Source organism: Mesoplodon densirostris, chromosome 1, assembly GCF_025265405.1.
Source record: "Mesoplodon densirostris isolate mMesDen1 chromosome 1, mMesDen1 primary haplotype, whole genome shotgun sequence".
Classification (NCBI taxonomy): domain Eukaryota; kingdom Metazoa; phylum Chordata; class Mammalia; order Artiodactyla; family Ziphiidae; genus Mesoplodon; species Mesoplodon densirostris.
In genome coordinates, this window is record NC_082661.1 from 190,965,982 (window position 1) to 190,992,231 (window position 26,250).

At 44.3% G+C, this 26,250-nt stretch overlaps 1 protein-coding gene across 1 annotated transcript in view; it reads left to right on the plus strand.

Annotated features, from left to right (window-relative positions):
- The window catches only part of SHROOM3 (shroom family member 3), a 323,304-nt gene that overhangs the window by 115,073 nt on the left and 181,981 nt on the right, over positions 1 to 26,250 (plus strand). The window contains exon 2 of the mRNA XM_060093020.1: positions 6,496 to 6,650. Coding sequence (XP_059949003.1) covers positions 6,496 to 6,650 — 155 coding nt within the window. The remainder of the gene's footprint in view (positions 1 to 6,495; positions 6,651 to 26,250) is intronic.

A 26,250-nucleotide genomic window follows, 5' to 3' on the forward strand; every position in this document is an offset into this window, starting at 1 on the left:
GTTGTGATAAGATGAAGGACAGGACTGGGGGGCAGAGAGTCGAGGCATTTGGTTTTGGAGGGCACGAGCCTGGAGAAGCAGAACACAGGACCCGTCCCAATGGCAGCTTTGTGCTTCTGCATTTAGATTGGGCTACCAGGGTTAAGAGAGAAGGGAGGAGATGGGCCTGACTTCTTGCCCCTTCACATGCCTCATCCAGCTGCTGACATGGACAGACAACTCTCCCCTTTACCTATTTTTTGCCTATACCTATATTTTGAATATATTTCTATCATGGCATGTATCACCCAGTATTGTATTTCCTTAAAGTCAGCTTCCCCAGATTTGCTCAACACATGTTTATCAATCACTAATTATGTGCAGGCCCTGTGTTAGGTGCTAAATGTCCCGCAATGTGAAAGACTATAAATGATTCAAAAACCAACCCCTCACATGGTCATAAGAGCAAAATCAATTTAATCCTACATGTGTGGATGCATTTACGATTTGAGAAGGGAAGAAGTGTGCTATTTTCCAGGTGTATAATCGCCTTCTCCCTAGTTTGTTAGCTTAGGGATTTCCCACCCAGTTGTACATGGTGCATTATCTGAAGTCATTTAACCTGTGGACAATCACATTCTTGGAATGAGTAAATTCTCTGCAGGTGAAATTGGACAAACAACGCCAGTGACCTCTTTAGCTGCTCAAGTATTGGTCCGAAGGTTTAAAATAATAAGCTTCATTTTTCACTGAGTCTTGTTGATGGACAGTATCAGCAGAGCTTGAGGTTAGAGGTATGATCCTCTTTGATGACTCGTTCAAGAGAATTATTGTTAAACCTTTTGTAAATATGAATTGTTTAAAAAAGTTATAATAATGATTTTAGATAAACAGTGTGCATAATCGACATAAACTTAAGATTTAAGCAGGGCTTCCCTCGTGGTGCAGTGGTTAAGAATCCACCTGCCAACGCAGGGGACACAGGTTCGAGTCCTGGTCTGGGAAGATCCCACATGCCGCAGAGCAACTAAGCCCACGTGCCACAACCACTGAGCCTGCACTCTAGAGCCCGCGAGCCACAACTACTGAGCCCGTGTGCCACAACTACTGAAGCCTGCATGCCTAGAGCTTATGCTCCGCAACAAGAGAAGCCACCACAATGAGAAGCCCATGCATTGCAATGAAGAGTAGCCCCTGCACGCTGCAACTAGAGAAAGCCTGCGTGCAGCAACGAAGACCCAATGCAGCCAAAATAATAATAATAATAATAAAGAAATTCATGAATTTTGATTGGTTCATAGATTTAAAAAAACAAAAGATTTATGCATGTAGTTAGCCTCAGTAGATGGAAATCAATTATGTTACCACTGCATCAGCAAATGCATCTCAATATCTCAATTTCTCATTTGTGATAATAAATGAGGACAACAATATAGGTTATGGTGATTCACAGCCCTGTTTTAGCCAATAGCTTCAACTTTCTTGGCAACCAGGTATACTATCTGAGTTACCAACAGGTAGAATACCCACTGACACTGATGCTGCCAAATAGGAAGGCAGCAGAAGGGCCAGCGGCAGAGGAGGAGGGGAACATGGGGGTCCCAGGTAGTCCACAGACTCATATGGCAGCCCTTAATGTGGTTAGCTGAAAGGAGTTAGATGAGGGATCTACACTTGGTGCCCAACTGGCTCAATTCAAGGCTCACTTGGGCCTATTGGGGAGAACCCCTGGGTAACTCCTAGCACCAAGCAGACCTCCTAGGATTCCTATGATTCACTAGAAATTGCCTGGCCTCCCAGGGAGAGTTGTGTTTATGGATGAACTGAAACACCCAAAGAACAGAAAGAACCCAGACTTGTTTGGATCACTGTATGTTCTCTGAACTGCCTCCATGAATGTGTAAGTATTTTAATACAAAGGTATGAAATATACTAAGAACATACTAGAATGTAAACTCCAAGAAAGGAGAACATAAAGCTTGTTTCCTTCCTTGACATTTCACCAGTCCTAGAACAGCACCTGACACATGGTAGATGCTCAAAAGATATTTGGGATGAAAGAGTTTCTGACCTCTAGGAGTTTAAAACCTAGAAGAGGGGATGGGGCATGGTCAGAAATACCCATGACAAAGGTTGTGCTGTGGCTTGTCTCCAGGCAGGTAGAAATGGTTTAGAGGAGAAAGAGAGAGATTCAATCTGGGTTGATAAGGAGAAGTTTCATGATGGAGAAGGGGCCTTTGGAGGAAAAAGGAGGAAGAGGAAAAAAGAAACTGAAAATATAGGGTAAGGGCTTAGTGTTAGAGGAAGGGTCTAAAAGTCATCTCTGGTAGGAATTAAAACCTGAAGACAGCATGAATCAATCAGAGAGAGTTTGGAGAGATATGAGAATCAATTCGTAGAACAGGTGCCCAACTGATGGTTGGTAAATAAATACCATACCAAAAAATCATCCCAGCCCCCACTTTTTTCAGTTTTATTTATAAATAATTGTTTTTATTTTTCGGCCACGCTGCGTGGCTTGCGGAATCTTAGTTCGAGGAACTAAGGAATCAAACCCGGTGCCCCGTAAGTGAAAGCGCCAAGTCCTAACCACTGGACTGCCAGGGAATTTCCTGACTTGTTGAAAGTAAGCACTTTAAGCCTCAAAGTTCTGTACAAAATGAAGAGATTATGAGAAATTCTGTAAATACAAAGTGTTATGGAAATAGTTTATCAGAACAGTGAATAATGAAACCCTTTATACCGTTTTTCCTCGTAACATTTGCTTTCGCATTAAATCAGTCATGAGAAGAGCATGATATAAACTACACAAATGAGCTTTTCTTGACTTCCTTTTTATGTAAGAAATTGGTCATTTCCTAGGTCTCATTTTGTTCTCATCTTATTGAAAACGTTGGCAAACAATACAGAGGGGATTCAGTTCTACAAACTGGAATTTAAACGGGACTGTTGTATCTGTGGTGTTCGTCATTGTCCCCTCAGCTTTTAGCTCCATACCTGACATACAGTAGATGCTCAGTGAATCTTTGTTGCATGAGTGAACCAATACGAGGAGGTCCTGTGCACAAAGCTCTGGGGAGGCATTCTGGGGTATGTAAAGATGGAGTCTAGGTTCCTATCTTCAGAGCTCACAGCCAAGCTGGGGATGGGGTGAGACTATGGACAGGGAATAGGCACAGACATAAATATCTCCACTGAAAGACAAGCAGTATGTTAAAGTAGCATAAAAATAATAAATTATTTAGATGTCACTACAGTTTGTTGTTTTATTTATTTGGTTCTCTGACAATGGGGGGAAAAGGGGATACTTCTTTTTTTTTAACATCTTTACTGGAGTATAATTGCTTTACAATGGTGTGTAAGGGGATACTTCTTAAAAGACAGATTGCAGGTGCAAAGGGGTGGAGTGGGTATTGATGAGAGGCATGAAAAGGCCTAGAGGAGACAGGATTTGAACTTGGCCTCAAAGAATGGGTAGTCATTAGAGCTCACCTTTATTGAATACGCACTATGTGCTGGGTACTGTTTAAGCCCTTTACTTGCATGAACTCACTTGATCCTCACAAAAGTCTTTGTGGTAAGTACTGTCATCGTACAGAAGAGGAAACTGAGGCACAGTAAGATTAAATAACCTGGCTAAAGTCACACAGCTAGGAAGCGACAGAGCCAGATAGTCTGATTCCAGAGCCCCAGCTCTTAAGCCTGAGGGTACACTGCAGCTTTTATAGTTGTCCATGGGTGCTGTAGGTAGCGGGGAGCAATCCAGGTAGAGGGAAATCTGAGTTGCTGGTGTAGGGCCTTGAGGTTAGAGTGGGCCCCGTGTGTTTGGGGGAAAGGTGAATTTACAGAAGGTCGGCAGGGATAGTAGAATGAATAGAAAAGCAGGGGGAAATGACCAACGACAAAGAATAGCTAAATGAATCATACCAAGATGTTAGAGTAGAATCTGATATAAATGGAAGTATCTTCATGATACATGATTTTTGATAACCATAGCTATCACTTTTGAAATCCTACCATAAGCCAGGAACCATGTTTACCAGTTCATGTGGCTCATCTCATTAATCCTCTCTGCAGCGCTGTGAGGCAGTGCTGTTATTATCCTTGCTTCGTAAGGGAGACGTCTGAAGCCTAGAGAGAATAAGTGACTTCCTCCTTTAGGCTATTTGTCTGGTTCCTCAAACTCTTAACCACCTCAGTTTAATGCCTCTCTGTTAAATGCCAAAAGATGGTTGAGGACGTGTGTATAGTGTGGTATTTCTGTAAAAAGAAAAAAAATATATATACAGGTCTTCTTTGACTTACAATGGGGTTATGTAAAAATAAATTCATTGTAAGTTGACAATATGGTTAAGTCGAAAATGCATTTAATACATCTAACTTACTGAACTCAGCTTAGCTTAGCCCACCTTAAACATGCTCAGAACACTTACATTAGCCTACAGTTGGTCAAATCATCTAAAACGAAGTCTGTTTAATAATAGTGTTGAGGGCTTCCCTGGTGGCGCAGTGGTTGAGAGTCCGCCTGCCAATGCAGGGGACGCGGGTTCGTGCCCCGGTCCGGGAAGATCCCACATGCCGCGGAGCGGCTGGGCCCGTGAGCCATGGCCGCTGAGCCTGTGCGTCCGGAGCCTGTGCTCCGCAATGGGAGAGGCCACAACGGTGAGAGGCCCGAGTACCGCAAAAAAATAATAATAATAATAATAGTGTTGAATATTTCATGTAATTTATCGACTACTATACTTCAAGTGAAAACAGGATGGTTGTAAGGTTACAGAATGGTTATCAGTGTATCAATCATCCACCTTGGTGATCACGTGGCTGACTGGGAGCTGTGGCTGCTGCCTTGCCCAGCATCATGACTACACATCACTAGTCCGGGAGAAGTTCAAAATTCAAAATTCAAAGTACAGTTTCTACTGAATGAGTATCACTTGCACATCACTGTAAAGTAGAAAAATCGTAAATTGAACCATAGTAAGTCAGGGACCATCTGTATATGAAATTCATAAGCTACACTGTAAATAGTGGTTACCTTTAGAGAGTAACATGGAGGGAGCCAGGGTAAGATTCGCTTTTCCCTTTCCCTTTACACATTTTCTGAATTATTTTCATCCTTTATAATAAACTAATGAATATATAGTGATTTAATAATAAATTAGTGAACATTATCTTAAAAATAAAGTATTACTTTTAGCTAAAATAAAAGCTGGTGAGGACCAAATTCACAAAATTATTATAGGAATTTGGTTTATTTTATATATATTGAGACCTATTGAAGGGTTTTGAACATGGGGGCAATTCTGGAGAGTAATTATTGAAAAAAGAAAAAATATGGGTCAGGTTTGTTTACTTGTTTTTTGTTTTTGTTTTATTTTTTCCCTTTTTATTCCCTTTCATCATTATTGACACACCACAGGATCAAGCATTATTTTGTTGTTGGTTTCCAAAGCACTTCACCAACTTCTAACATAACACATCAGTTACTTGATAATTATGTTTAGTGTTTGCTTCTTGCCTCTGCCCTAAGAACCAGAAGAGCAAGGGTTTTTGTCTGTTTTGTCCACTGTTACAACCTTAGTTCCTGGAACAATTTCTGGCATACAGCAAGTGTTGAATCACTTTGTTGAATGAATTCCACTTTTCAATAGACTGTTTTTTATAGCAGTTTTAGGTTCACAGCAAAACTGAGCAGAAAGTAGAGAGCGTTTCCATATATCCCCTGCCCCTCACTGCCTCGCATAGCCTCTCCCATTATCAACATCCCCATCACAGTGGTGTATTTGTTACAACTGATGAACCTACAATGACACATCATTATCACCCAAAGTTGATAGCTTACGTTAGGGCTTACTCTTGGTGTTGTATGTTCTATGGTGTGATGTTATGTATCCAACCTTATGGTATCACACAGAATAGTTTCACTGTCCTAAACATCCTATGTGCTCTGCCTGTTCTTCCCACCTATCTAACCACTCAACTTTCTATTGTTGCCATAATTTTGCCTTTTCCAGAATGTCATAGAGTTGGAATCGTTCCGTATATAGCCTTTTGAGACTGGCTTCTTTCACTTAATAACATGCATTTAAAGTTCTTCCATGCCTTTGCATGGACTGTTAGTTCATTTCTTTTTAGTGCTGAATAATATTCCATTGTCCGGAGGTACCACAGTTTATTTACCCCATGAGTTAGCATTTTAGACAATACAAAATAAATGAGGTAAGAAGAACGCAACTTCTCAAGGAATATAACAGTTACTTTGAGGGACTTTGGATGGAGGTCGTGAGTGGTTGTGGACGGAAACCGAGTTCTTTCATCCCTTCAGCCTAGGTTTCCGAGCGCCCTCTGTGGGCAGGCTGGGGGCTGGAAGGTGTGGAGACAGGAGGCCATCCATCCCTGCCTTCTGGAAGTTGGCCATGGGAGTAGGGCGTGGCTGCAGCCGGTGGAGCGGGCTCTGTGGGAGGCCAGGCTAGGGCCCCGGGCGACTCACCTGTGGATTCTCATCTTTCCGAGCAGATCGAAGAAGGGGGCAAAGCGGACCTGGTGAGCTCCAAACTGCGGGCCGGGGACGAGGTGGTGCGCATCAACGCGGTGGTGCTGAGCAGCTCGCGGAGGGAGGCCGTTTCCCTGGTGAAAGGATCCTACAAGACCCTGCGGCTGCTGGTGCGCAGGTAGGCTGGGCGCGCGCCAGATCCCTCCTCCGCCTCCCCCCGCCCTAAAGAGCTTGTTCTTTAAACCTCGCCACGTGGATTCTTATGGCGGCCCCCGCCCCTAGCCCGCGCGCAATTTTCCTTTTTTCTTGTCCATCTTGCAGCTTATGAAGACATTTCAGACGCTACTGTCTTGTGAAACCCTGGCTTTCCCAGCAGGGGCTGGCTTGGCAGGGTTCACTGTACTTTATACATTTCCGGGCTTGATGAGACGTGACCCTGATCCCCGATGGGGTCAGACTCTATGACGTGTCGTCTCCCTGTGGGACAGGAGAAAGCCATGGGCTTGGTGCCTTACGAGCATTCCATTAGCCTCACCCACCTGGGGGTTTGCGGGGTAGGTCATCAAAACAAGTGTATTCCCGCTTTTGTTTGGTTTATTTTGTTTTTCTGGTTGTGATAGTGGTGGTTCCTCTGCTGGAAAAGGTTTGGCTTGTGATTGGTTATGATGCTTTAGAGTAAGAAGCTTCTTAGTTCCAGGAAAACAACTCGTGGTGAAGGAATTACATATGGAAAAGGGAAGGAAGTTAAAATTTTTTTTCAATCATTATTACAAGCCAAGCATTGCTGGAGATGTTTTATATTAACATAGGTAAATATGTTCATTGAACCTGTGCAAGAACCTGGTGAGATAGCTATCATTATCCTCATTTCGTACGCAAGAGGTTAAGTAAGTTACTGAAGGTGGCAGGGCTGGTGAGTGGAAGAGCAACGCAGGAATCTAGATGCTCCTGGTTCAGCTTCACCAGGCCACTTGAGTGTTATTACTTTGACCTACTAAGTCCTGGGCTTACATATTTTGCTTGTTTGGATATTTCTTCATTAATCAGGTTTTGGCTGCATCACATGACAACTAAATGTTATAGTACTCGAGAATGTTTAAGTTGGTGGAACTTCAGGAGTCATTAACCAAACCATGCCGGTTTTGGTTTTTTGGGGTTTTTTTTTTTGCAGTACGCGGGCCTCTCACTGTTGTGGCCTCTCCCGTTGCGGAGCACAGACTCCGGATGTGCAGGCTCAGTGGCCATGGCTCACGGGCCCAGCCGCTCCACGGCATGTGGGATCCTCTCGGACCGGGGCACGAACCCGCATCCCCTGCATCGGCAGGCGGACTCTCAACCACTGCGCCACCAGGGAAGCCCCATGCTGTTTTTAAGATGTGAACAGTAAGCTGGTCTTCTCATCATGTCTCATATAGTCTCTTAGGGGACCACTTGCGCCTGCATTCATTCACTCCTCAGGGGTGTGAGCCCTTGCTCAGGGGAACAGCAGCTCCTCCCAACCACAAAAACACAGCCGTGGGTGTGGTCCCACCATGTCCCCAGGCTCTAGTGACTCTCCGCAGTGTGCTGGGCTGTGTCTGGTTTCTCTTCAGGGCTTGCTTCTCTGGTGGCCAGTGATGCAGAGTGGCTCAAAGCATAGGCACCAGAGTCAGATCAGGCCTGGGTTCAAATTCTAGGGCTGCCATCTTCCAGCTATGTGATCTTGGGCAAATTACTTAACCTTATTAAAGATTCAGTTTCCTTATTTTTAATTGGGAATTAAAATACCTACTTTACAAGGTGATTAGAATGCTTTAATGAAATACTCTACATGGTAACAACAGGTGCTGCTGTTATTATTTTTATTATTATTGGCCAGCCCTAGGCATAGGTCCATTATTTGTGGGTCAAGATTTGAGTAAAGCAAGCAGTCATCCCAAACACAGTGGCCAATTTCTCAAATAGATGGGTTGGAAGGCTCAGAACCATTAGGTCTGTTCTATGTGCCCAGAAGAGTGTTGAAGGTTTTGAACTCACTTTGGCACTGGAACCCAAAGTCCAACTTGAGAACACTGGCATTTATCTGTTGAGGATTGACAGCAGAATCCACACTCTCAGTATGTTTTGATGGGACTCTGGTGATCGGTTAACCTCTGCAGAGGGCTGCCCTGTTCCCTACTATGAAAAGTAGTCATGCTGGCTTCCAGTTATGCCTTCTAGTTGATGGTGACATGAGATTTGAATGACTTCTTCCAGCAGAACAGGCAACAGACAATCCTGGGGTTGAAATCTGTCCTTGTCGTTCGCAAATTGTGTGACTTTGGGCCTCTTTATAAGCCTCAATTTTCTCATTTATAAAATAATAATAGGAAATAATAATTCCTGCCTCAAAAGGGCATTTTGAAGATTTAACGTATAAAGTATAAATACATAGTAGATGTCCAATATTTGCTCATCATTATCCTGAATTGGGTTGGAGAGGTATGTGGCGATATGGACTATTGCCATATTACCAAATATGCTGGATGCCTGGTTATCAAGAAGCTCCCACCCTCACCCTTTTATTCCCTTCGTGAATTTACTGCTGTTAAGGGGCTGGTCCCCAGCCTTACAGAACTGGTCATGACAAGTACAGAACTGGTCATGACAGTGCCCAGGATCTCACGGAATTTAGGAATGTTAATTCACATCATCCAAACTCATAGGAAATTGAAGGATATACACCAGAATGTCAACGCATTAACTCATTTTGAAGGAGACAACTGTAAGTGGAATAAGTATCCCAAGGTGACCAAGAATCAGTAAACTTTATCCCCACAGGAGAAAGGATGGACCATAGGAAGTCTGTCCATAATTAGGTCAGGAGGTTGCGTGCTGATCTCAGACTCAAGAGTAAAGAGTGGGTCTGAGGCGCCTGAATGTGCTGGCATCCGCGCTGATGGCCAGATGGCCCATCTTTCCATTAGAGACGCGTCTGCCAGGCGGGCCAGACGTTCGCGCTGCTGAATCAGAGCCCTTTCCTCTCTGGACCGCAGGGAATCCTTCTGCCGAAGTGCTCCCCTCTAGTCTCATTTCTTCTCTGCCCTCCACCTCAAATCCCCTTTCTGATTGACACATTCTTTCTTTAGATATGCTAATGGGATCGATAAGGTTACTGAAGAGTCCTTGCACTCTCTGCTTCTGCTGTGGGAAACATTTTGTCTCTAAGATGCCTTTTGAATATGTCTTATCTCATCTATTATGTGTTGATTTTTATAGTTGAACTCTCCGAGTTTGAGAAGGAGGCAGTCTTTATTTCTCACACATATTTAGAGATGGGGATTTATGAACATGCTTTGGTGGACATGGATAGACATTCCTCCCTTACATTACAGAGAACTGGGTAGAAGCCCCATGCTCTGGATTAATCTGGCTCTATACTTAGTAGAGCTGTCACTTTCCTGAGAAGTCTTACCTTTCTATCTTGGCCCATGTCATGTCCAGAGATTTCATTTCCTTACACTTGATTCTAACAGGGTGACTTGTTATTTCATTTACTAACTTTCCTTTTTTTCCTAAGTGATCTCTATACTTTTAAAAAAGATTGAGATGTCTTCCAGGACATGTGACTGGGGGGTCTGTTTCTTGGAGAAATCATTTGCCTAGTGAAAATGTGTATATATATCAGCAGTTCCATTTGTACCTGCCTCCTTTTATCTTAAAGTTAGTTTTGGGTGGGTGAGGGTAGCACCTCAGGTGGGCAGGTTTCCTCATCCATCATAAATATGCCAAGAATGCAGAGCAGGGTAGTGGTGTTTATATAAGTTTTGAGGGTGTCTTACCCAGTGACCAAAAACAATCAAAAGTAAAAACACCTTCTTAAAAGGCTACAGTGACAAGAGAGATGCAAAGTCTCAAGTGAGTTGTGGGTCAGTGACCTTAGAAGATCTGCTGACCCATAAAGAAGGCAGCGTTTAGTCCTCTGGGAGGAGGGAGTGAAGGGGGTGATGTGGATGCTTATGAGGACAGAGAATGTGTCTGCTGCTGAGTACACAGAGGTCTGCAGCTAGTGGTGGATAAATGGAGAAGAAATGATAAAATGAGAAGTGAGCCAAAGAAAAGACCTTCGAAAAGGAAAACAAACATCTCTCAGTTGAAGGGAAACTGAAGAAGGAAAACCTTCGTGGAATGCAAGGACAGTACACAGGATGTAAATTAAGAAAGCAGACATGTACACAAATAAGAGTCAATACTCCAAACCCTCTCTAAAATCAACAGACTTTATTTGGCAGATAGGTGTAAAATGCATGTCTTAGAGCCAGTAACACTTAGAATGAATGGAAACTAAAGACAAAGGAAAGGGTCTTCAGGTTGAATTTAAATCCCTGAGGGTGATTGCAAGGTGCTTTTAGTACAGGGAGTACTCACTGCTGTTTGCAGAAAACCTAAATTTTAAATTAAAAAAATCAAAGGCTACATTTCCCTTTCAGAACAGACTGTTGGGGTTAATTGCTGGATATGCAACTAACCTCATGTTTTTACCCTGAGTTGGGACTCTAATTCCTGTCTTGACTCAGATCATCAGAAAGGCACTGTAACCAATGGGGCATTGTAACCCCAATAAGAATGCCCCCAACCACCCATTTTTCTTGGTAAATCCAACCTCTCAACCTTCTACATCAAGTTGCTACTTTTGCCAAATACTATCCTACTCCTAAGTTTGGTATCAATGGTTGGTTTGGCAAAGAAAAATTTAGGGGTATATTTCATGTTCAATGTTTTGTACTCTTTTTGCAAGGCTCATGTAAGCTACTTGAAAGTCAGGTCCTTTCTTTCTAGGAGAAAGGATGCATGAGATGGTGATGCAAGTTCGACGCTGCCTGGAAAACAGTCGTTTAATTTGATTCTTGCCTCAAAGGATTATTGTGAGAATTAAGTGAAAATATGTATGTTCAATATATAGTATAAGTGATTAAAGGATAAACTCCTGAAAATAAATTGCATATTTGTGAAATAAGTTACCTCTTGAAAGAAGCCCATTTTAATCTCTAAAACACAGCACATGATTGGAGGTCCCAGTGAATAGGAAGGCTGTGTGGGGAAATGGTCTTTCTGGGCCTAGGGGGCAGCATGTCTGATTCAGAACAGTACACAGAGGGTGGGGAAACATGAGCCCCCTTTTAAAATGAAATCTTACTCCTGAACTTTCCCACCATCCTGCAAATTTGATACTGCTTCTCCCCTTCCCATTCATTTAGTCTATGAGTTGACATGTTGGAAGGGAACGTTTATTTTTTATTTGACTGAATATATGTGTTCGTGTGTGAGGAGAAGAAGGGGGTAAAAGTAGATCACATTTTACTGGGAAAAGTGAAATTGAGGAGAAAGGAGGGTTGAATTCGTAAAAACAAACAAACAAACAATAAGCATTTGCCTAAAATATATGTACTCCCAGGCTTCATGACTTGCCCTGTGTTCAGACTCAGATTTCTGTCCTGAATCGGATCATCAGAATTAGAAGGGGCCAGAGTGAGAATCTAGGTTTTGTCCCTTTCACCCCACGGCTCTGCCTAGAGGTAGAAATGAGGGAACTGTACCCAAAGAGTGTAGGGACTCGCCCAAGGCCACATGCGAAGAGCCAAAATGAGGATGGAGGTCTCTGAGAAGCAGGTCTTGGAGCGTCTTGGCATCTCGAGCAGTGAGCTAGTGCTTTCCACCCAGCTGCCTCCTTCATTTAGAAATATTCGTGATGCTTAAAAAACAGGCAAAAAGGGCTTCCCTGCTGGCACAGTGGTTAAGAATCCACCTGCCAATGCAGGGGACATCGGTTCGAGCCCTGGTCCGGGAAGATCCCACATGCCGGGAATTAACTAAGCCCGTGCACCACAGCTACTGAGCCTGCACTCTAGAGTCCGCGAGCCACAGCTACTGAGCCCACGTGCCACAACTACTGAAGCCCGCACACCTAGAGCCCATGCTCCGCAGCAAGAGAAGACACCTCTCACCACAACTAGAGAAAGCCTGTGCGCAGCAAGGAAGACCCAACTCAGCCAAAAATAAATTAATTAATTAAAAAGAAAAACAGGCAAAAAACAAAACCAAGAAAAACCCAAATAAACTGATTTTTAATTCATCTAGGAAAAACTGAAAGGAGAGGCGATTCCCCACTGACCTTGAACTTCCTGGGGAGTTCAGAGGAAATGCATCTCACTGCTTTGTGCACCCCGCTGACTCCCTGACTCAAGGCCCTCCATCAGCCTCTGGAAATAAAACTACTTGTAGCCTTACAGCTGCTTCCTCCCTCGTAACAAAAATAGTGATGAAATTAAGTTCACCACCGCCCTCAGCCCATGCTCTCCCTGAGGAGACCATCCCACATTTCTGAGGGTTAGCAGGGTGAGATGACATTATCGGAATAGAATGAGGTGGGTGGCTCACACACTTGCTACCTCCGTGTTAGGTTTCTGTGACCTTTTTATGTCTAGATTGAGTCTTGAGACTGTAGCTCACCCAGGATTTGCAAGTCAGTGATCTTGTAAGGAGTATCTGGTAATGAACGGAATGCTTTAAAGGCCTTTTGAAGATACAAAATGAACTATTCATTAAAAAAGGATTTTGCAAATCAGTTCCTTTTCTAACTCATGGTTACATTTTATAAACACACACACACACACACACACACACACCTGCCTGACTCTATTTCCTTAAAAAAGCAGCTGTATTCTTAAATCATCTTAATCTTGCTCTGCTTAACCACCTAATGTCTCTTTTTAACTATTTTAAAGCAATTTAAAGAAATAGTTCATTAAGAGCTTTAAAAAGTAAATTGAACAGAACTCCCTATTTTTAAAGCAGCAAAGTTTGAAGGGAGGGTGGAAACTTTTCTAGAGCATCTGTTTTTTTTTTTTTTCCTTATAAATTGGCAATCTCTAAACCAGCCTGCGCAGCACCAAGTTGCCGGTTCTCAGACGTGAGATGACAAACAGCATGGGAAGAGAAATCCGTATCATGCGGATTCCAATTGGAGCTCGGCTGTGTGCTGGCTGTGGTACCATGAGGATAGCTCAATCCCTCTGAGACGTTAAGTTTCTTCTTAAAGTAGAGAACAGTAATAATATCTTCCCTACTGAGCTGCTGTAAGGGGAAAATAAGATAGTGTATATGAAAATGGTTCATTGGAATAAAATATTGAGTCATTATTCCATGAGAAGTTTCTGTTGTAGTCTCAGCTCAAGAAAATTTACCCGACTGCATACTCTTATGATTGTTCTATTTAATGCACTAATTTGACTTGTTTGTGCAGATGAGAACATAGGGCTTTAAAGTTTCTGATTATAACCTTTTCACTAAGAGGAAGTGTAGTGTTAAAGATAGTACCAACGAGGCCCAAGTTCAGAATGAGGGTTTAAAGAAAAAGACCATGTGCTCTGGAGAACTTGAGTAGGAAGTGTCCTGATTCTGAAACAAGTCAAAGCTCCTTGGCGGGAGACTGCATACAGAATAGGACCCTCTGACTGCAGAAGGGGTTCTCAGGCAAGTGTCTTTCATCTCCTGGTGCATTGAATTAAATGGTCAGGTTCTATGGGCACACGTGTGTAGCACAGGCTGAGCAACTGGAAAAGGTGGTGTTCTTTAGCAAAATACGCACCGTTTGGGGAAATTATGATGTCACAAAACAATTCTCAGGTGGACGGGCAGGAGCCGAAGACAAATAAAAAAGGAACAATAATCTTTTTTTTTTTTTTTGCGGTACTCAGGCCTCTCACTGTTGCGGCCTCTCCCGTTGCGGAGCACAGGCTCCGGACGCGCAGGCTCAGCGGCCATGGCTCACGGGCTCAGCCGCTCCGCGGCATGTGGGATCTTCCCGGACCGGGGCACGAACCTGTGTCCCCTGCATCGGCAGGTGGACTCTCAACCATTACGCCACCAGGGAAGCCCGGAACAATAATCTTTTGACAGAGGGCTGCAAAACTGTTCTTGAAGCTCCAGGTACTCACTAGGTGCACAACAAATGTGGCTTCTTCCACCTTGCCTGGACACAGAAGCCACATGAGAAAGATTTTTGTCCCCTGTAAGTTCCAAGAATTGTCTCTCAAGGTATAAGAGAGGGCCCCATGCTGTGCTCTATGGCTGAGTCCTCTGTGGAGGTGCAGGTAGCGGGTGTGCGAGTCCCAGTGCCCTCTGACGAGATCCCTGAGCTGTGGTGGCCCCCAGTATGGCGGCAGCATGGCTCTGAGCATCTCGAATGGTACCTCCCACCTCCATGCCTCCCTAACGCTTGTGATGACCCTCTCACCCCCGCTGCCCACACCGGTACTTCACTTGTCCTTTCGCCCTTCTGCTCTCTTCAGTTTTTTCACTTGTTCAAAGGCTGCAAATATCTGGGATGTGAATACAGATCCCAAGCTGCGGTACAGTTTGCATCCCATCTGAAGACCCAGGATTAGACTTCCCCAGAGGGGAAATCAGGATAACTGAGAACTGTGGTAACTTACCCCTTAAACATTTTTTCCACTTGAGCAAGTGATTGAGAGGAGGGGAAGGAGGCAGCTGCAGTGGCCTTCGACCCCCAGAAACTTTTCCAGGAGGCCTGGCATCATGGGAATTTGCTCAGTATGCTTTGAGGAGGTATTTCAATCCTGCTGGGACCAGACTCAGAGCAGTTTTTGGCTTCCCTGGAGTCTTAGGTTTGAATGTCACTGTCTAGAAGTATAGTATTCGATTTCCTAACCAGTTGTTCCTTCCCGTGGAAAATTCATGTAACACATTATTAGGTTTCCTAAGAGGTATGCAATAAGACTCCCTTACTGTAATGAGAAAAGGGACATTTTTCCTGTAGCACATAATGATAACTGCTATTTTTATTCATTGGGTTACATATGCTCACTGGCTACGCACTGAACACTAGCCACATACAAAGGAATGCTGTATTGTTCCCCACGAAGGAGGTTTGATGATAAAAGACCTGGTTTCATTCCTGGGATAACATGTAACGTGGTTTTACTTCAGACAAACGTATTCCAAGCAGGAGTCACCCCTCCGTGCCCAGCCATTAAGGGCTCTGTTTGAGCCTTCGTAGAGGATATGAAGTCTCAGTCCTGAGATCACACAAAAGTTATGGTGGAATCCTTTTCCCCAGTTCTAAATCAGGGTGCGTTAGCTAGAAAAAAATTAGTTGGGATGATTCTGATTTAGAATACGAGCCAACTTATAATTCTGCATCCTTGCATCAAAACAGCTTAAAGCTGGTCTGTCTCAAACTTGGCTACACGTTGGAATTATCTAGGGAGTTAAACAAACTGATGCCTGGCTCCCACCCCCAAAGACTCTAACTTTATTGTTATAGGGTGTAGCCTGGCTTTGGACATTTTTATAGCTGCCCTGGTGATTCTAATGGGCACTGAAGTTTGAGAACCGCTGGTTTAAGCTGTAAGTTGAAGTGGAAAAGAGAAACAATGAGTTGGTAGAAACTGAGAGGGAGAAGAAAGGCAGTGGAAGGGGTCATAAGGATAGTAGCAGGAGGAGAATCAAGAAGGCAAATCAGGGGCTTCCCTGGTGGCGCAGTGGTTGAGAGTCCGCCTGCCGAAGCAGGGGACACGGGTTCGTGCCCCTGTCCGGGAGGATCCCACATGCCACGGAGCGGCTGGGCCCATGAGCCATGGCCGCTGAGCCTGCGTGTCCGGAGCCTGTGCTCCGCAATGGGAGAGGCCACAACAGTGAGAGGCCCTCGTACGGAAAAAAAAAAAAGAAGGCAAATGAAGAGAGGCAGTGAGTAGAGCAGAGCCTTGAGAATGGGGGCAACTAAGGTGCAAAAACAGAGTCCCTGCTGAGGTCTCTGAACCAACCAGGACCCGGAGAGGCCTGCAGGGAAGGGCTGCTCCAGCAGTGGCTCCTGCTCTTTCATTTCTATGAGATCTGTTTCTCTATTACTGCTATATGGAGGTGTCGCTTCTTTTTTTTTTTTTTAAACATCTTTATTGGAGTATAATTGCTTTACAGTGGTGTGTTAGTTTCTGCTGTATAACAAAGTGAATCAGCTATATGCATATGTATATGCCCATATCCCCTCCTTTTTGCGTCTCCCTCCCACCCTCCTTATCCCACCTCTCTAGGTGGTCGCAAAGCACCACGCTATTCTCCCTGTGCTATGCAGTTGGTTCCCACTAGCTAAAGCTCATCAAGTGATGTTACTACTGACAAATGGGCCTGGGCAGGGGAGCACTTGTCTGGCCTTCCCTGGGAACACCTGTGACCTGAGCCGTTATCACGTGCCATTGCTCCAGGAGTTCATTTTTACCAGCAGGTGTTGGGGCCACCATTTAGAGAGGGTAGACCCATACCCATGACACTGCAGTTGCCGTGTTCACTCTACATGCCATCTCTGGATGGTGCCCCCATGAAACAAACCATGAAAGAAAGATGGCTTGACGCCGTTGAACTTATTCAATCTAATGGGATGTACTACATGAAGACAACGTCAAGAGGTCTGGAGTGAAAGAAGCATATGAGCTTGTTTCATTTACTTCATCCATCCCTGGTTTTTAAAAATCACACTTTGGGTAGCCTTAGCACCATTTCCCCATTTCTTGAGACCCAGGCATAGAGAAACGGTTTCTGGAAAGGATTGCTAAAAACCACCCACTACATATGTCCTTAATGGTACATCAGAGCTTTGAAGGTCCTGGCACTTTTGTCCTGTTCTGGATAATTCCACTGTTTTGCTGACCCCTTTCCTTTTGGATTATATATTTTTATGTCTTATTTAATTATAACTGCTCCAAGATCACAGGTATCCTAGTGAGGTCCTGGCAAGAGGCTTAAAGTATAGGTTTGGGAACTCTAAGAACGTCAGGTGCTTAGCCTTCCAAAGGCTGGGAACCCCCTGGGTCTGTCTGACTGGACATGACCCCTAAGGCTCTTTCTCCTTTGACCGTTGGTAATTAAAGTGGCAACCTCAAATATGTGTTCATTGCTACCTGTCTTCTCACGGTTCTGTTACCTCTGGCATCCTAGCATTTAGAGCCTAGTGTGTCCTTGGTAAAATTATACCTCTAAGACCAGCCTTATGATGCCTCTGCCTCTCACTAACATGTTTTGCTCCACTGCCCGCTGGTCTAGAGCCCCACGTCACTGTCTCCACTCGCTGCCAGATCCTGTGTACAGTTCGTCGGTGCATTTGAAAAATGCAGCTTCTCCACTCGCCCCTCATTCTGCTGTCAAACTCCTGTCTGATGCTGCGTTGGCTTGGTGGGTGGGAGGTGTGAAATCATCCTCTGGTCGGTTGCTTGATTAGTGTGTTTATTGTTTATGTGGGAGGGTTGCTACGTTGTTTTGCGAGCCCTGGACACCTGAAACAATCTTTCACGGAGTTGTCACAGGAGTGAGATGTGTTTCCTAACCCTCCGTCCTTCACCCTCATAACTTAAAGGAGCAAAAGATGAAAGAGAATTATTGTTTTTCACTAGTGGCTGCATATTACTTAAGTTTTTCCAAAAGGTAAGTTAAAAAATTTTAAATCAATTATACCCTTTTGACTTCCTCCCTTGCTTCCTTCAAGTATTTGCTCAAATATTAGCCTTCCTTGTACAGCCAGTTGAAAATTGCCACCCCCTTCCTACCATGTCCCCAACACTCCTTATATTTTATTTTCACCTGTGAGACATACACTCATAAAGTTATTCATTCCATTTCCTCTCCTTAGATTATAAACTCCTTAATGGCAGAGATTTTGTTCTGTGTGGTGTCCCCAGTGCCTGGAATGGTTCCTAGCACATGATATGTACTCACTGAATATTTGTGAAGGAAAACATACCCAGTGAAAACAAAAGCATACCCAATAGCAGCTGTGTGGTGCAGTGGACGGGAGCCCAGGCCCGGAACCCGGTTGCCTGACTTTGAATCCCAGCTTTAGCATTTGCTTGTTGACTGCTTTAACCTCTAACATGGTTTCATCATCTGTAAAATGGGTGTAATAGTATCTCCCTCACTGGTGTTGTAAGTTGCTATATAAACATCAGCTGTTATGAATTATGTCACTGGACGGGGTTAGTCCTTGTGCTTGCGTTAAGAGTTCGTTGGAGGCGCTGTCTCTCATCTGAGGTTTGTTTTTTTTTTTTTAATAAGTCTAGTTTTAGTTTTAGTTTTTTAATTTTTTTAACATCTTTATTGGAGTATAATTGCTTTACAATGGTGTGTAAGTTTCTGCTTTATAACAAAGTGAATCAGCTATATGTATACATATATCCCCATATCTCCTCCCTCTTGCGTCTCCCTCCCACCCTCCCTATCCCACCCCTCTAGGTGGTCACAAAGCACCAAGCTGATCTCCCTGTGCTATGCGGCTGCTTCCCACTATCAGCTGAGGTTTTTTTTTTTTTTTTTTTTTTTTTTCTTTTTGCGGTATGCGGGCCTCTCACTGTTGCGGCCTCTCCCGTTGCGGAGCACAGGCTCCGGACGCGCAGGCCCAGCGGCCATGGCTCACGGGCCCAGCCGCTCCGCGGCATATGGGATCCTCCCAGACCGGGGCACGAACCCGTATCCCCTGCATCGGCAGGCGGACTCCCAACCACTGCGCCACCAGGGAGGCCCTCAGCTGAGGTTTTAAAGCTGGTTGGATGCAAGCTTGCTGGCCATGAGCCACCTTTACCATCACATGGTGACCCCTATCTGGGAGTCAAGGCAACCCAGAAGATTGCCAAAACAAGGATGCAGATGGATTCCTGATGACATTGTTTGAGACCCTGGACCCAGTCAGATCCAGTCAGACCCTGGTCTTTTTGGTTGTGTGAGCCAGTAAACCTCCTCTGTGCTTTAAAAAAAAAAAAAAAGACCACGCTTTTCACCAAAGAAGGATCCTGTTTGAAGGCATTCTCCCCTCTGTGAAATGAGATCGACCGGATCCCTCCTCCCTTTGCAGCCCCGTGCCTCGGTGCGGTAGCCATCTCCAGCCCTCCCTTGGGGGTTAGGTCCTGGGAGCCTGGCTTTGGGGATGCTCCCAGTGGCAGGGCCCGCCCTTCACTGTGCCCCCAGCTTCTGCGAGCCTCGCCGGAGCCAGGGCCTCTGCAGTCACCTGTCACGTGGAGGCTGGGATCCCTTTCCAAGCCCCGGTCCAGCGGCAGTGCTGTGCACTGGTTGCGGGCACTGACTTCCAGTCGGGCAGGACTTGGTCTGCAGCCCTGCCCCTTACTGGGAGGGCTGGGCCAACTGCTTTCACCTCCCACCTTCCTTTCTTTTCCTCTGGGAAGTGAAGACACTCATCCCTACTTTGTATGAAGGTTGTGACAATAAAGATGACACGTGTGAAGAAGAAACCTGGACTCTGGGTTTGCTGCCCCTCCCTTCAGTCAGTGACTAGCTGTCCAGCAAATGCTTGTGAGTGGAGGCGTTTCCATCTTTCATTAAGAGAAGTGGTTTCTTCCCTACGTCTCGCACAGTTTTACCCTACGTCTCGCCTAGTTTTACTGCCCCAAAGCCCAAAAGATGTGGTGAGAGAGCACGATTCAAGGAGGGTGGGGATTATGTTTCCTGCCAGTGAAAGTCAAACTCAAACTGGACAGAAATCAAATTTGTCAGAAGAAGAAAGCAGTGGGAAGAGGTGACCTGCTGATGACTGTAGATGTAAGAGAACCTTAGTATGGAGGTGGGGGTCAGAGGTCACTGGCAAAGCCCCTTTCTTGACCCCCTGAGGGGCAATTCTGGAGAAACTGCTGCCTGCTTTATGGAAGTCAAAGCACCCAGAAATGGAAGGTCTAGCCATAGGTCCCAGGACCAGGAACACAGAATTAGGAAAAGAAGCCAAGTTTGCTAACATGAGTCAGCTGCGTCAGGGCACACAACTCCAAGGCCAGGCTCTTCTTTCCTTTCATCTTATGGCTTTTCCTTTCTCGTTGTTGGCAGGAACTGTAATTTGGTTTGTTTATGTTTTATTTGATGATTCTCCCTTCTCACTCTTCAGCATCTTTCATGTTTCATGTTATCTTCCTATAACAGTTCTTGATCAACATATGAAACACGTTTAAACACATTTAAACAACTTGCATCAAAATCAGCTGTTGGGGGCTTCCCTGGTGGCGCAGTGGTTGAGAATCCGCCTGCCAATGCAGAGGACACGGGTTCGTGCCCCGGTCCGGGAAGATCCCACGTGCCGCGGAGTGGCTGGGCCCGTGAGCCATGGCCGCTGAGCCTGCGCTTCCGGAGCCTGTGCTCCGCAATGGGAGAGGCCACAACAGTGAGAGGCCCGCATACTGCAAAAAAAAAAAAAAAAAAAAAAAAAATCAGCTGTCGTCCCTGTTTAACATGCAAGTCCCTGTACTCCCCTAAATCAGACTCTCTGCTGGGGGAGCCTGCTTTTTAGCAAACTTGCCAAGGGATTCTAATGCCCACCGAGGCACACAGCCTGCAGCACTGGAAGGGGCGCCTCAGCCTTCCTCTGGCTGGGAGGTCATTCCTATGGATCTTTCCTTGTGTCTTTGGCCCACATTGGCTCAAAGGATGGGATCAGTGTCGATCTGAGCCACTCCATGGTTATTCCTTGAAATGAAAGACTAGCTTTACACATCTTCTTGGCCATGATATATAAGTAAAATTCAAAATTCAGATTTTCAACTTTAAACAGAGATCGGGTATGGTCCTTGTCTTCTCGGAGCTCCTTCACAAACATTTTAGAACACAACCCCAGTGCACAGAAATGTTCAAAAACAGCAGTAGTGTGTGGCCTGCCTTCTTTCCGAGGGCATGATGGCTTGCAGCAGTTTCTAAAAATAGACCTTTCTGATCCAGGTCACTAAGCAGGAATGGCCTCTGTGTCACTCTGTTTACACAGTTTTACATTTGACACCTTCATAACAAGAATACTGACTTGATGAGGCCTGAGGGCCCTCATGGGTCTGTGGGAATTCGTAGTGAGGGCAGCATCCCCACGAGGCCAGCGGTGTTTGGATTCAGGGCCCTTTCAACCTTTGCTTCATGATTCCTCATCCTCTTTCCGTCACTGTCTCAAAGTCAGGGGCAGAGGTCAGAAACTCCAAGTCATTCCACGAGATCCTAAGGAACAGAAAAACAAGCTCACGTTCAGGAATGTAAGACCCACAGTGTTTTGTTTCGTTTAACCTGTCTTGCATTTTTCCTCTTTGCACACTTGTGAGTTTTCAAAGCATCATAGAGTTGCAAATGTAATGTCGGGACCTTTCAGTAGAATGTTCAGAAAAAGCTTGTCTTTGATTTTTTTTGGAACAGCTCTGCAGTAGTGAGAGGTCTTCTCTTTTTGTACAGTAATTCATGGCACCCCTAACCTGTCCCATAAATGCAGATGACATGACTGGTATTATCAATAGAATGAAAATGTCTTGGGATTAACATTCTAAAATTAAGGACATGGGATAAAAGAATGGGGGCACTTGACATTGAATATATGTGATGTGATTGAACTGGCCCACTGGGCCTTCATAAGATTCATAGTATTAGGTTCTGAAGAAGTGGATTAATTTGGATCAAATGCAGAATGTTATCTCTAGGAATCAATTTTGATTTACGAGTTAGCTTGCCACCTCTAAAGAAATAATTCTTGTAAGCTCTCACCTCTTAGCTTTGGGTGTTCTAAGCATTTCATTATCTCATTTAATTCTTACAACAACTCCATGAAATAGGTATTATTATTACTCTATTTTACAGATGAGGAAACAGACTTTTTAATAGGGTAGCCTGGCCAAGGGGACACATCTATTAAGTGTGGATTTGAACTCCGATCTATCTTACACAAAAGCCCAGGCTTTTGAGTCAGATGAGCTGGTGTGGTTGCTCAAACCCCAAACCAGTGTGGGTTCTTCAGCCCCTGGGCAACCACAGTTGGGTTCCATCAGTGCTTTCATTTGTTTTGCTTTAAAGATAGTACTCACTGTTGCCTTTTGTTTTTCCAGCAGTGTTGATCCACATTCCCTTAAATAAATTAACCCTCCCATCTTGTCTAACTCATTTGATGGGAGCAAGTCCACATGCCAATAAAAATAGAAATAGGAGAAACAGCGCAGCAAGAAGGGAGAAATGACAGAGGATTTTATGGTTATTAAGATATGAATACAGGCTCATCATTTTCTATTCTTCCCCAAACAAGACAAAAGAGCCCCACAACTTGATTCCAATCACAGTTTGTTCTATAATTTTTAAATGGTTGAAATACGTGATTAATATTGAGATGCTGGAACATCCATTGTTTTATAAGAGAATGTTTGAGATTTTATCACTTCTCTCCCAAATAGTAGATGCTTGATAAATGATGTTGAATTTAAATGCTAGACTTATGAGTACTTACCCAAAGCCCTAGAAGACTTTGTCCATGGCAGGATGGACTAATCCAACTTCTGAAGAAGATGCAGTTTGTGTTTGTGGTCTGTTCTGGGCAGCACCCGAATGAAGCCCCATGGCTTCTCCGCAACTCAGTACCTCTCAGCGCTCTCTGCACACCCTACCCCATCTCTCTCAAATCTCTCCTTTTCTAGGAATTGTTCCTCCACACCTGCCTCTTTCCTGGTTCCTCATTCAAACTCACCTTTCCATTTCCTGTTCCCTCAGAACCTTGCTGGGGGATGACTTGCAAAGCTCCAAAGACATGGGCAACAATACTTGAAGTCCTTTGAGAACAATACAATCTTACACTAATATAAAATGGCAGTAATAAAGCTATTATTCATATTTTTTAAAGTGATTTTGCAGGTTATCAGTATCTTACCATTAAGGAATGTGTTCCCAGTGGTGCTATCTCTGTGACAAATTAGTTGGAGCTATCTGTGGATGGGGGGTCTTGTCATTAGAAGCCTTCAAGTCATGGACAGGAGGTGACCTCAGCCTCAAAAGGCTGACTTTGGTCATTCAGCCAGTGTGGCTGACACAGACCCCCGGAGGACTCCTCCCAGGGCAGTCAGCAGGGAGCCTTAGTGGCCAGGGATGGGGGACCCTGCGGATGAGGGTTAGAAGATACATCAGTTATCTTGACAGTATAATTAAAATGCTCATTTCACAATTTTGGAAATCATCCAAAAGGTGTATTGTGATAATTTGAATGTGAATATCCACTTTTGAATGTCGTGTAAAGAAAGTGATCGGTATGTTTCAGGTATGGATTTGCCCCTTTGTAGCACTGTCTGCAGGGCAGGTTTTATCCTGAACTAATTTTTCTCTGCTACTGGATTGTTTCTGAAATATTAACACATGCTTGAAACCCAGCATTTGCAAATTGGGGTTTAGCTCTGTCAGTTGCCCTCAGTTGGCACAGTAATGAGACTGTTAGTGACTGAGATTTGTGGGCTGAAGTAGGCAGTGCAATGCAGGGACACTAATAACTTTATCGCCATGTATACCCATGCAATAGTAGGTCCCATGTAGTGTTACCAGATTTAGCACATCAAAAAACAGGATGCTCAGTTATATTTGAATTTGGCAAATAATTTTTTAGTGAAAGTATGTCCCGGATTTTATCTAACAACCCTAGTCACATGACCGCTTAGATACAGGAAAACAAAAATGCAGGTTCTTTAAACTATTTTTTTATTGAAGTATAGTTGATTTACAGTATTGTGCTAATTTCAGGTGTACAGCATAATGATTCAGTATTTTTGCAGATTATATTCCATTAGAGGTTATTACAAGGTGATGGGTATAATTCCTTGTGCTGTACAGTGAATCTTGGTTACTTATCTATTTTATATATAGTAGTTTGTGTCTGTTGATCCCATACTCCTAATTTGTCCCTCCCCCCTCCTTCTCCCCTTTGGTAACCACAGATTTGTTTTCTATGTCTTTGAGTCTGTTTCTGTTTTGTATTTGCATTCATTTGCACTATTTTTTAGATTCCACATATAAGTGATATCATATGGTATTTGTCTTTCTCTGTCTGAGTTACTTCACGAAGCATGATATTCTCTAGATCCATCCACATTGCTGCAAATGGCAGAATTTCATTCTTTTTTGTTGCTGAGTAAATATGTGTGTGTGTGTGTGTGTGTGTGTGTGTGTGTGTGTGTGACATCATCTTAATCCAGTCATCTGTTAATGGGCACTTGGGTTGCTTCCATGTTTCCATGTCTTAGCTATTGTAAATAGTGCTGCTATGAACATTGGGGTACGTGTATCTTTTTGAATTAGTGTTTTCATTTTTTCCGGACATATACCCAGGAGTGGACTTGCTGGATCATATGGTAGTTCTCTTTTTAGTTTTTTAAGGAACCTCCATACTGTTTTCCATAGTGACTGCACCAAATTACACTCCCACCAACTGTGTACGAGTGTTCCCTTTTATTCTGCCAAAACTTAATCTGGTCTTCCTCCCAAACTCACACTTGCTGGTTAGCAGGGAAACAAAACAATACATTTTAGTCCTAGCCAAGTAAAAAGCTAGCCTGGTCTAATCATTTGAATAGTCAGTCCATTGAGGTAATACTCAGTCTCTAACATAAAGTGCACCCTCTCTCAGATGTAATCTTTTGTCCAGCTGCTTTGCCAAAATACTGTCTGGGGGTTTGGGCAGTGGTGAGTACAGGTCTTTGGACACACTATCCCCTGGTCCCTAGACTCTGCCTTGGTCTTCCTTGTCACTGCTGGCCTCTACCACTGACTTCTGCAGCTAGTGCATCCATGGTCAGCGTTGGCCTGGGCAGTGCCCCTGGGGATCCTTGGCAACCTCCCACTGGCAGACTCCACCATTGCTCAGCTCCCATTAGCTTCAGACACATCAGCGTCTACCAAGTTCTCCATCCCAACAACCCCTGATCCAGGGGTCCACCCCAGGATCATCTCACCCATCATAGCTGCCTCATTCCACGTGTACTGATTGGCATCCGATGTCTATCTAAATGGAGCTGAGCCAGGCCCTCCTCACAATGACCTTCTCCTGGAGTCTCCAGCAGAGCAATGGAGCCAAGATTTGCCGACACCCTGGACATTCCCCTCACTTTCCTTGCATGCTTGCCCTGTTCTCCCTGAGGCCAGAGAGGTGAAACCAGAACTTGGTTCTGACAGTGTGACTTGCCACCAATCTCTCCATCATTCCCACAATACCCTGGAATGGCAAGGACTGGACTTTCTCACTATTTCTTACTCTGCTCTATGCTTCCCTTCTTCTGTAACTGTAAGTCTTCTGTCTTAGGTGGGAAAACACTAATTCTAAAAGATACACACACCCCAGTGTTTATAATGGCACTGTTTACGATAGCCAAGACGTGGAAGCAGCCCCGGTGCCCATCAACAGACGACTGGATTAAAGTGATGTGACATGTATATATATTATTACTCAACTACTTTGTACTATAGGAAATCTTTGGTAATTGGAATCCTCCAGGCTTAACCCTGACTGGATCACAGTGGTTCTCAAAAGTGTGTTCACTGACCAGGCCCTCCTATGAAATGCAGATTCTGGGGCCTTCCTCTAGACCTACTGTATCAGAAACCCTAGGGTTTTGGCTGAGTAATTGACGGTTTGTCAAGCTTTCCAGGTGGTTCTGATGCACCCTAAAGAACCACAGCTTTAAAGATTTCAGCAGATTATCTCATTCCCTCTCTTATGGTTTCCAAGCCCTAAAGTCTTATTAAACAGACCAAATACTCCCCCTCAATCTAGTTGATTGATTAACATGCTATATAAACTTGAAATTTTTATGGTTAAGAAAAGGAATTTGCAAAAGGAAGGAAATTCTGACACATGCTGCAACACTGAGGAGTCTTGAGGATGTTATGCTAGGTGAAATAAGCCAGTTACAAAAAGACAGATATTGGGCTTCCCTGGTGGTGCAGTGGTTAAGAATCTACCTGCCATAGATAGATAGTGGGAAGCA